At 32.2% G+C, this 12,740-nt stretch overlaps 1 protein-coding gene across 1 annotated transcript; it reads right to left on the reverse strand.

The window, feature by feature from the left end:
- Positions 1–2,295: 2,295 nt before the first annotated feature.
- On the reverse strand, positions 2,296–9,121 carry LOC139514746 (E3 ubiquitin-protein ligase DZIP3-like). Its single transcript, XM_071304386.1, has 2 exons — positions 8,905–9,121; positions 2,296–2,606 (listed from the first exon to the last, which is right to left on the reverse strand). Exons 1-2 carry the CDS (start codon positions 9,119–9,121, stop codon positions 2,296–2,298), a joined length of 528 nt encoding a protein of 175 aa, XP_071160487.1.
- Positions 9,122–12,740: the final 3,619 nt, after the last annotated feature.

The following is a 12,740-nucleotide window of genomic DNA, read 5'->3' on the forward strand; positions in this document are numbered from 1 at the left end:
ATATCGGATATGTTCCTCACGTCGTAACTACAATCCCCTTCCCTTTCATGAATTTGACCTACCGAATTAGACTATTTACCGGATTTGTAATCACATAAGCAACACGACGGGTGCCGCATGTGGAGCAGGATCTGCTTACCCTTCCGGAGCACCTGAGATCACCCCTAGTTTTTGGTGGGGTTCGTGTTGTTTATTTCTTTAGTTTTCTATGTTGTGTCATGTGTACTATTGTTTTTCTGTTTGTCTTTTTCATTTTTAGCCATGGCGTTGTCAGTTTGTTTTAGATTTATGAGTTTGACTGTCCCTTTGGTATCTTTCGTCCCTCTTTGATCTCTGTATACCAGAGACTAAATGCTTTGAGGTAAACAACTATAGCTTATCATATGGCCTAAAACAAGAAGCAATAGCTAACACTGTATAATAAGCTATAAAGGTTCTAAAACAATTTTAATTAGATACCAAAAAACTTGATTCATACTCAAAACTACAAACGAAAGCAAAAATCATAAAAAGCAACCAACGACAACCATAATGAATAACAAATCAATTAGAAAGATACCAGGCATATGATCGATTGTTTACGTTAGACACACGTTTCGTCTACATACGACTCATCGGTGACGCTCGAACCAAGTAAAACTACGAAGAATATTTAAAAACACGTAATCCTATTTAAAATAGGCTAGGTAATATATACGCCTGAGGTAGAACATTTGTTGTATTTCAAATATCTACGAAGACTTCAAAATGAATAGATATCCCCATATATTAAAGTATTTATAGCATGTCAACATACAGGTTCTTGACGTGGTCCTAGCACATACACTATGGTTCCTCTAAAATACTGACCAAATTCGCACCATCAATAAGTCTACCGTATACGATGGTTAAAACGGTAATTTAAAAGGTGGACATATCTCACGTTCAAGTTCATTGGGAAAATATCAAATTTGACACATTTTTGCGTACTTTTAGTTGCAAAACTAAAATGTGCATTGATCCAATTGAAAAAGAAGTATTTTTCAATAGTTATCCATAATCTCTGCCTTTTGTAAGTTCAAATTGACTAAGAATAATAAGATCTTGGTTTTCTACCAAGAAAAAACTTTGACATCTCAGCTTCTATGGATCTTTGATTTTTTTTTTATACTTTGTGTAATATTTGTACCAAAAAAATTGCCTTCATGGTTATTCATACTCTTTTTCGAAGCGTTTAGGTCCGTTAACTTGAGGAAAATAACAGAGAAAGCGATTTCGAAAATTTGATTGAAAAGGGGGAGTGTGTAAAAGTATATAAAATCCAGAATAATACAGTGATAACGATATTTATTAAACAAGTAATTAACTTTTGAATAATACAAACATCATTAAAATGAGTTTCAAGCTGAAAATATCTAAGAAATGAATAAAATTATGAAAATTGGCAACATTTTTATAAAAAAAAATCCAAAAATGATACAACAATCTTTTCTTTTCTCGTAAAAATTACTTCTTTTATTTTTGAAAAGTATTATTTTATACATTGAAATGTTAAACATACATAATTTTGCATTGTGACAACAGAAAACAAAGCTACATGTTATTTGTTTACGCTTCAACCACTGTTGGTCATTTTTCAAATTGGAATTATTTCTCGATTTTAATTCAATTTTTACAAAAATTGCATCGTACGATTTTTTTACGACCGACCAAAAAAGGAAGTTCAGATATTATACTATAACACATAAAAAATTCAGCTGTGTGTTAGGTGGGTGCATTAAAGTCACTTACTAAGCGTCATTTCTGAAAATGTCACGCGCCTATTAGATGTTACATTTCTGTAGTATATTTAGCGAGCTTTGGATTATTTAACGAAAACATAGTATCAAAATAATGGTAGGTATTGTTGAACGTATCAACCAAATGTAATAACGACTTTCTTTACTGAGTTTGGTCATACACTGAGATTCATAGCCACACAGGAATAAATCTACTATAAAATGGGCGCAGATATTATATCTGTTTGTTTTGGTCACACATCGTTGTCAATATAATGGAATTTTATACGACTGTCATACATGTGAGAGGTTTAGCTAGTTATAAAACCAGGTTAAATCCACCATTTTCTACATAAGAAAATGCCTGTACCAAGTCAAGAATACGACAGTTATTATCCATTCGTTTGATGTGTTTCAGCTTTTGATTTTGCCATTTGATTAGAGACTTTCCGTTTTGAATTTTCCTCGGAGTTCAGTATTTTTGTGATTTTACTTTTTCATAAGATGATAAGTGTATTGCAGGCAAATGAATTTGAATTTAATTTCTTATTTTTGTTACGAATATCTTTCCAACGGCTAGTTCAAAATCAGAGAAATTAACCTTGATATATATACATACACAAGCTATATCATTCCAAGCAGTATTGAAGAACCCTGTAGCTAGTTTGCCATCATCCAAATGAGCCAAGTAATTCCTGTAGTATTTTATCCTTGCTAAATCTGCAGCATGTGTGATTTCAATCATAGAAGGTACACTGTCAAATCCACAAAGAGGAGGGTCCATTGGAGTCAAATTCCTCAGTAATAGAATCATCAGAGTCACATCAAAAGTTTTCGAATCTGGTACATCTGGAGAAAAAAATTAATACTAAATGTAATACGAGTAAAAGCGAATAGAGTTTACTGTAATACCACTATGAATAGGAGAATACTTAGGTTGAAATGCACTTGTCTACAAGTCAGGTATAGGAGTAGTTGCATTGTTGGTGTATTTGTTTATAGCATTGATCAAGAAACTCATTTCGTTTTTAAATTGTGAACAATTATTTGAACGTTAAATGCTAACAACTATTTATTTGGGTTTTGTTGTAGCGTATATATCACTCATTGTTGAGTAATTTGGTGTAGTATATGCATTTTAGTCATTGTTGAAGACAGCCCTTTGAAGTGATATATGAGTTTTACTAATTGTTGAAGGCAGTCCTTTAGTCTTTTGTATATTACATGTGTTTTATTCATTGTTGCGGGAAGTCCTTTGGTTTTTTGGTGTAGTATACGATTTTTTTACTCATTGTAAAAAATGAAATCACAAAAAAATGAACTCCGAGGAAAATAAAATCGGAAAGTTCCTAATCCCATGACAAAATCAAATGACAAAACACATAAAAAACGAATGGACAACAACTGTCGTATTCCTGACTTGGAACAGACATTTTTAAATGTAGAAAATGGTGGAATAAACCTGGTTTTAAAAGTTCCTTCGTATTATGTGTAGTATGTGTAACATTGGCAATCTTGTCATTTCTGATTATTAAAACTTTTTGGATGACTGCATATTTATGTACATATTAACTATAACACAAATTCCAATACGTTACGGCCATAACGGCCTTCTTCATTGGAATAAAAGAGGGACGAAAGATACCAGAGGTACAGCCAAACTCATAAATTGAAAATAAACTGACAACGACATGGCTACAAATGAAAAGGTCAAACAGACAAACAATAGTACACATGACACAACATAGAAAACTAAAGAATAAACAACACGAACCCCACCAAAAACTAGGGGTGATCTCAGGTGCGAATAAATTATTATATTGAAACAACAATTACATCACTTTGATACATAACGTTATAGTAACTAGTATGACCATCATTTGCTGCGGGTTTTTTTCTTCTTTTTTTGAAAATATTTTCACGATTGTTCATACATTGTGTTGAGTCCATCAGGCTATAAAGTTTTTAATTTGTTTATCCAGAAGGTTCTTTAGTTTTTCTGTGAATTTCTGTTCCAAATTCTCTTTCTATGGCGGTTACTTTTTAATTTTCATCGAATGATTATGCAAAATGAAGTGGTAGGCTACCAGATCTTCTGTTTCCTTTATTCGTTTTTTTGGGGAATTTCAATGGCATCCGTTGATATAGTGTATCACCCGTTTGTCCTACATTTGTTTGCAATCTGTACAATTAATTGCATATACTACGCCTACAATTTTCTAGTTTATTTGTCCCTGAATGGTATATTCTTTCCTGGTGTTGTCATAAAATACCTTGGTTTCATTTATGTGTGAGCATGATGCACAATGTTTACCGCTTGGTTCACATACATTAAAATTGAGAATGGAAATGGGGAATGTATCAAAGAGACAACAACCCGACCATAGAAAAAACAACAGCAGAAGGTCACCAACAGGTCTTCAATGTAACGAGAAATTCCCGCACCCGGAGGCGTCCTTCAGCTGGCCCCTAAACAAATATATACTAGTTCAGTGATAATGAACGCCATACTAATTTCCAAATTGTACAAAAGAAACTAAAATTAAAATAATACAAGACTAACAAAGACCAGAGGCTCCTGACTTGAGACAGGCGCAAAAATGCGGCGGGGTTAAACATGTTTATGAGATCTCAACCCTCCCCCTATACCTCTAGCCAATGTAGAAAAGTAAACGCATAACAATACGTACATTTAAAATTCAATTCAAGAGAAGTCCGAGTCTGATGTCAGAAGATGTAACCAAAGAAAATAAACAAAAGGACAATTATACATAAATAACAGCAGACTACTGCTGTTAACTGACATGCCAGCTCCAGACTTCAATTAAACTGATTGAAAGATTATGATTTCATCATATGAATTTCAGGCACAATCCTTCCCGTTAGTGGTTTAGTATCATACCATCATAACATATATGAGAAGAACATAACCCGTGTCATGCCAACAACTGGTTTTTGAATAAATCTGTTTAGTTCCGATGCAAAGACCTTATAAGTGAATAAATATTAACGCCAAAATATGCAATCTTTAATGACCTGACAACAGTATCGTAACTATATCCCTTCTTAATAAGTCTATTTAAAGGTTTTGTTAGTTTCTGTGGTGAATACTGACATTTTGGTGCTTTATAAAGAACATGAAGAATATTTCCATAAACAATTGGACGTGAAATACCTAAACGTTTAAGAAGTCTGCATGTTGAGCTATATTTACGAATGATGTCCTTATACCGATGACAAAATTTAGTAAATGTTTTGACTAGTTTGTGATATAGAAAACCCTGGTGTAATAATTTTTCAGCAATACATAAATTTCTCGCGTTAAAATGTAAAAGATTGTTACATACACGAGCGAATCGTACAAGTTGAGATATATAAACACCGTAAGATGGTGACAAGGGAACGTCACCATCTAAAAATGGATAATTAACGATAGGAAATGAAAAATCATCTCTTTTATCATAAATTTTAGTATTAAGCTTTCCGTTAGTGAAAAAGATATCAAGATCGAGGAATGGGCAGTGGTCATTGTTAGTATTAGCTTTATTTAAAGTAAGTTCAACAGGATAAATTTCTTTAGTTTACATACTGAAGTCGTCATTATTGAGAGCCAACATGTCATCCAAATATCTAAAAGTATTATTAAATTTGTTTATCAAATGTTGTTTTGATGGGTCTTTGCTAATTTTTGTCATAAATTGTAACTCATAGCAATACAAAAAACAGGTCCGCAATAAGTGGTGCACAGTTAGTCCCCATTGGAATTCCAATAACCTGACGATATATGGAATCTCAAAAGCGAACAAAAATGTTGTCTAGTAAAAATTCAAGGTCATATATAGTATCAAAGCATGTCCAATTGACATAGTTTTTTTTGTTTATTCCTACTAAAAAATGACCTAAAAGAGTTTGAAAATATATATTCACATTCTGACTTTTTAAATGCCCATTTAATTAGGTGGGTGAATTTTTTTTAATGAGAATGTGAGGCAATGTGGTATACAGGGTAGAAAAATCAAAACTTTGAACAGATTCAAAACCACCAATATCAGCAATTTATCAAGTACTTCCAACGAGTTCTTGACACTCCAAAAGTAATTAATTCCACTATTTTCGAAAGCCTTATTTGAACAATTTATTATCAGGTTTTTTATTGTACCAAGTGTACTGGTAAGAAGAATAGACAATTGAGTTGTGGAACAATGGCTTGAAGACGAAATAAATCTATATTTGTAAGGTGTTTTGTGGAGCTTCGGAAGCCAATACATAGTTGGGACTTTCATTGTATTTGGTTCTGCTTGTAAACCGGAAGCTAAAAGTTTATGTTTGTTCCAGATGTCGTTTTCTGAAAATGGAGTCAGTTGGAATGTTGGTGAATTGGTAATTTTTTTTTCAGAACCTCAATGTAAAATTTACGTCAAACAATAATAATATTATTAGCAGCTTTATCGGTCGGGACAAAAACAAATTCCTTGGCTAGTTCTTTTATTTTATGTTTGATACGAGAAATAGGTTTATTGTGGTTATTGTTAATAATAAAATGTTCTTTTAAATGTTGAATACGTATATCAACTATGTTCATTACTGAATTGTAAAAAGAGTCCAAAGATTTGTTGTCAGCTTTTTCAAGTTTTATCCATTTCAAACAGTAAATACGGAGTGAGTCGTGGATGATATTACGCTCTCATTCCAATTAATAACTGAAAGGGGACGATATTTAGGTCCTTTACTGAGGAATGATTTTAACTCTCGGTCTTGAACGATGTTAAGATCTCCTGTTATAACATGGGAAATGGGTCTATAATTGTATGCGGAATTAATACAATTACATGAAGTAGGTGTGTTATCACTGATATTAACATCTTTACACAATTGGTTATAATTTAACACAAATTTTCGAGTAGATTTCTTGTAAATATAACAAACAAGAGGGAGCTCAGTATTGTCAAAATATCTAGGAATTTGTTCTTTAACAGAATGGTTGTTAAATATAACGGCAATATTTACAAAATCAAAACCTTTATTGACATATTTTATTTTAATAAAATGTTTTTTATGATCTTCAGGGCGATCAATTTTTAGAAATAGTTTAGAATAACAATATGCCATGATAATTTGAACTATTTCATACTTAGGACTGTTATATGAAATTGTGTTGCAATCCTGAAAAATTTTATTTAACCTATTAACCGGTAATGAACAGAGCTTTGTTAACAGATAATGTCTGCAGTTGTTTTTTGAAATAGAAATTAAGTCCGAAATATTTGTATGATTGGTCCGAAATTTTCTTTGATTGCGATTTTTTCTAAGACCGTGAGAACGGTTTTTACGAACAAGTTTAGAAACTATATATATCCAAAATGTTAACGGAATCGGTTCTTGATATATTACCAATTCCCATGATATTATCATTAAGACCGAGAGGATAGACTGTCTGTAATTTTTTAATCCAATTTAATTCAATTATTTTCCGTGATCGTACAAACTTTGAATGAGATTCACCAGGCTGCTTATTTACTACTTCTAAAGGTTGAACTGATAAACATTTAATAGGATGATTGTGCTTCTTAAGGTGTTGATAAATGATACTTTTGAATGTATAGGGTCTTTTAAAACGATACAGATGTTCTTGAGTGCGTTTAGATAAATATCGTCCAGTTTCACCTACGTACTGAATACCACATCCCGCTTTGTTTCATGTGAGTAAATACATAATACTGTTTGTTTTTCAAGTTATATCAGTTTCAAAATTTAAAGAAAATTTGCGACCATTAAACGTGGACCTTACGGTATTTTTGGTGGAAAGACGGGGACATGTAAGTCATTTATTGGCATGACACTTATCGATAGAAGGGTAACCACGATTTTTATTGTTAAAAGTTGTTTATGAAATAGTTAAATTGTGCTTCTTGTGCACTAAGATATCGCGTTTAAATTCTACGATAGGTGAATCGGGGACTATTTTTCGTAGTCTGATATATTGATAGGGAATTTTAAGATTTTTCTTAGAATTGAATGTTTATTTGGAAGCGCTTTCAAAAGGTAATTACCAAAGGTACTCTTTTTTAATTTTGTTTTTTGTTTTTGTACTGTAATAGATCGTCTTGGTTTAAAATGTCGACTTTTTTAATTGAACTTCAACTGACGAGGTTTTTTTCAGGAGGGCTTGTATTTCTTCTCTTCTTATTTTGTAATTTTTCTTCCGTTTAGAAAATTCTTCTGTAATGAATACCGAGTCCATATGGTTTATAATTTTTTCAGAATTTGGATGGCTTGATGAAACATGTAAGTACTGGTGTTTATTTGTCGTTTTTGTATAAAGATGCTGTATAAGTCACTCAAAGAAATATTAAAAGATAGCAGGATACAACCATAAGATAAATCTCTTGACTATGAGCTTGCGAATGAAAGAGAGTGAAACTAAATTCAAGATACTGAACAATTACTTAACTATGTTACCAACAAGATTTGTTTTTGGAAAGGGGGAGAGGCCTTGGTTTTTCCTTTTTTTAATGTTATTAAGCGCAATTGTGAGCCAATCTGAACAGAATTTGTTTAAAAAGATTAAAATGCTGCAAAATTCAATCAATGTTTTATTTTTCAGTTCTACTTGACAACAAAGCAAGGAATGAACACCTTAGTAAATGTTATACAATTAAAACCTCCATAAATACTAAAGCTATAGATGTTGGAAAATGTTATTCATAATAATCATTATATAATTCCCTGTTGAGTCGTCACTTCTCCCTAAATTATCGAAGTGTGGTGACCCCTGTAACATGTAAGGAGTTATGTGGTAAAAGGAGAAATAAAAAAATATGTAGAGCTGTCCGATTTTCATAATTAAGAACAATTTAAGAAAAAATAGTTATATTAATTAATCAATGTTGATTGTTGTTTACTTATTGTTCAGTTGCCAATAATTCATGGAATAGGTAGTATTTCCATTTAATGCAATTGGATATCATCGGGACATAATATTTGTCTTTGAAAAGTACAAACATAAGGTTTTAGTATAAGTTTGTAACCCAAATTTGCTTTTTCTCAACCGATGCAAAACTTGTGAAAACTGTTGCCTTTATTTAGTGTATTACTTACTGGGAATCTTGGCTCAGTATATTATGAAAAACATTATTTCTGCTCTTACCAGGAAATCTTGGAAACAGGAGGTTCCACTGTGATTGATTAATTCTATGATTCTTTTTCAAGTCAAACAATTTGTTAAACTCTTTCTTTATTGTTGCACCTAAACAAGCTGGAGCAAATTCACCATCGAAAAAGGTTCTAGCTGCACGAGGAGAAATTCCTGTTAATAATAAACTCATTCGAACATAGTTTTCTTCCTCTACAGTAAGAGATGCCATAGTTAAGTCTCCTTTATTTCTTTTCCAATTAAAGACAGATTGTTAAAACGTTTCTTTTATTCCTTAGCTATTTATAGACAGATAGTAACGTCTTCTTTGTTCCGTTCTAATTATAGACATGTAGTTAAGTCTTCTTTATTCCATCCTAATTAAAGACAGGTACAATAGTCTTCTATATTAAATTTTAATCATAGACAGGTAGTGAACTCTTCTTTATTACTTTGCTAATTATAGACAGATAGAACAGTCTTCTTTATTCCGTTCTAATTAAAGACACATAGTTAAATCTTCTTTATTCCATTATGATTAAAGACCTGGACAAAAGTCCTCTATATGTCATCCTAATTTAAGACAGGTAGTTACTGCTTCTTCAGTCCATTGTATTTATAATCAGGTAATAAAGTCTTCTTTATTCCACTGCTTATTTTAGACAGTTATTTAAGCCTTCTTAATTCCACTGATAACTATAGACAGATAGTAAAGTCCTCTTTTTTCCTTTCTAAAATATAGACTGGACTCTGTCAGGCATAAGATCGCAATTGAACAATCAAAATCAATTATTAGACCCAAGCTTGCATACTTCTTGGTTGTTTTTTTCTACGTCGAAGAAAACCACAACGAAAATGTGATATATTTACTGAAAAATAGGACATAAATGAATTAGAAATTCTGAAGTGACCTGATCAGTAGATGTTTGTTGGTATAGATCCTATGATCTTTGAACTCCTTTGAGTGCGTTTTGAATATATAAATGTAAAACATATTCAAAATCCCATTTAAATCCATGAAATATATCATTTAAATTGCAATGACTCTTATTATGGAGCCAATGGATAGTTCAATTATATTATAATTCGGTAGAGCTTATTAAGCTACTAGTATACTGAAAAAAACAACATATTTAAAATTAATTAGTTTGTGTTATGTGTATTGTTTATTGATGAAGGTCGAAAGGTGGTCTATATATCCAGCTTCTATTTTATTTGGTCTCTTGTGAAAAGTTGTCCAATTGGCAATCATACCACATCTTATACAGTTCATGATTAAAGACAGGATTGTCATTTTGTCATTTGTGAAGATGTTCATGTATTATAAGATTATACGCCTTTTTAAAGGAATTTATTGGTGTATAAACTCGACCAATTCACCCACAAACAATGAAAGTTCGAAGGACTTTTATGATATGTTTGTGAATGACTTGAATTTACCTCTATCACACGTAAATTGTATACTAATGTCATTGAAAATGCCTGGCGCATGACTATATTTGTTGGTTAACGCAAAAAAATGTTTTCAATGAAATTTGCTGTCTGATAAAAAATAAACTGCACAACTTCTTATTATCATTTAAACGAATGTTTTTATGTATTATTTAATTCAACGATTAAAGTGCAGTGAAAATAACGTAAACGTCGGTGTTAGTATCGCTGCCATTTTGTTTACATTGGTTACGAAAAGAAGTTCGGTCAACGTCGTCTATCGAAAAATAACCAACGTAAAGATCAACTACCGGAAGTCCTCTCGACCAATCACATCAACGTATTCCCTAATATGCAAAGCATATAAGAATTATTGATGATCATATCTAAGTGTTCGCAGTTTTAAAAGGTATATTTCTTTTTCTATACATATCTTTCATTGTTGATAAATATTCCGTATCATCTTCACTAATAATACACGATTGTCTTGAAGTATAGATTATGTGTACTGACGTTGTTTATCATCGTAATAACGTTGTATATGTAAAAAAAAAAAGATGTGGTATGATGGCCAATGAGACAACTGTCCACAAGAGACTAAAATGACACAGAAATTAACAACTATATGTCACCGTACGGCCTTCAACAATGAGCAAATCCAATACCGCATAGTCAGCTGTAAAAGGCCCCGAAATGACAATGTAAAACAATTCAAACGAGAAAACTAACGTCCTTGTTTATATGAACGAAAAACAAATATGTAACACATAAACAAACAACAACCACTCCAGGCTTCTGACTTAGGACAGGCACATACATACATAATGCGGCGGGGTTAAACATGTTTTGATATATTGTAAAAAAGGGGCTAGGAAGAGTTGCTGATACAACATGCATCCCTAAAATAGCAAAGTGGTATAGTACATCCTTTGTTTTCCGAATCAAAACAAAATGATTAATAATAGATAGTTTTTTTAACAGAATTGCGCAAAGTCATTTTATCATGCATATTTTCCTTCAATAAAATATTCATCCTGCCTTAATATACAAAAAGGCACCAAGCCTTCTTGTTTTTGCAATCATATTTTGAATAAATTTTCCTCGAAATTGATTCTTGATTCTAACCTTTTAAAAAAAGAGGGGGAAGAAAGTTGCGTCTTTAATTGTATTATCGAATTATATCCCTTATCACCTGCTCCCTAGACAGATGAATATGTGCTTGGCAGATATGACAAAAACCCTAGTATACCCAAAAATAATTCAGATAAAATTAAAGAACCTTAGTGAGCGCGCTCAAATACCCAACGTCCCCACATTGTCATTCGAGAAATGAAATAAGTGTAAGAAAAGAAAAATGTATCATAATTTTCTGTCAATATGCACATCTACATAGTATGTCCTTATTATCTACAAAGTTTCATGAAATTCTGTTGTGTGGTTTCAGAGGAGTTGCGATGACAAACTGTTGTAGAATTACATTGAAACAAATAAGTTCAAAGGAGCATAACTCCTAGAAAAAAAATCGTAATTTTCTGTCAATATGCACATCTACATAGTATGTCCTTATTATCAACAAAGTTTCATGAAATTCTGAGTATGGCTTCTTAGAAATTGCGAAGACGAAGTGGTGCAGTAGAACATTACAGCAAATAAGTTCAAAGGGGCGTAACTCCTGGAAAAAAGTTGAATCGTAATTTCCTGTCGATATGCACATCTACGTAGTCTGGCCTTATTATCTACCAAGTTTCATGAAATTCTGTTGTGATGTTTCAGAGGAGTTGCGATGACAAACTGTTGCAGTAGTCAATTAAAGTAAATAAGTTCAAAGGGGCGTAACTCCTAGAAAAAAATGAATCGCAATGTCCTGTCCATATAAACAGCTAATTAAATAATATGTCCTTATTATCTGAAAAGGTTGTGTGGTTTGAGAGGAGTTGCGATGACAAGAAACAGGACTGACGGACGGACGAACTGACGTACGGACAGACAAATAGACGGTACGACAGACGGACGGACGGACGGACTGACGGACGGGTCAAAAACATTATACCCTCCTCAACCCGTTGCGTGGGTTATATAATGAAGATGTAAAAGTTCGTGTAAGTTTCATAAAATGTTTCATTAAACTTATTATAAAATATCAGTATTAAATTCGTTTAAGCCAGATGCACCGAGATGTTCGTTTTGTCTACGACATAATCGTCAGTAAATTTCGAATGAACAAAGTTAGAAATGCGAAATAAAGTATTAGGAACCAAATTATAAAAGTTTTTAAACTAAAAATTTTGAAAAAGTAAGTTTGTATTATACATGTTATAGCAATATCAATGATTATTCATGTCGACACAAACATTCGAATCAATGTCAGCTTATAAAGCCTTGACCAATAGTAGAAGTGATCCGGTGAAAATTTACAGTAG

This window comes from Mytilus edulis, chromosome 3 (genome assembly GCF_963676685.1).
Source record: "Mytilus edulis chromosome 3, xbMytEdul2.2, whole genome shotgun sequence".
Lineage (NCBI taxonomy): Eukaryota > Metazoa > Mollusca > Bivalvia > Mytilida > Mytilidae > Mytilus > Mytilus edulis.

What these genes read in the sequence shown, in the direction of transcription:
- LOC139514746 (XM_071304386.1), bottom strand. Translation starts at nt 9,121, where the DNA reads ATGGCATCTCTTACTGTAGAGGAAGAAAACTATGTTCGAATGAGTTTA. An exon ending in CCTGTTTCCAAGATTTCCTG is followed by an intron (nt 2,607 to 8,904) that starts GTAAGAGCAGAA and finishes TTTTTTCTCCAG; the next exon opens with ATGTACCAGATTCGAAAACT.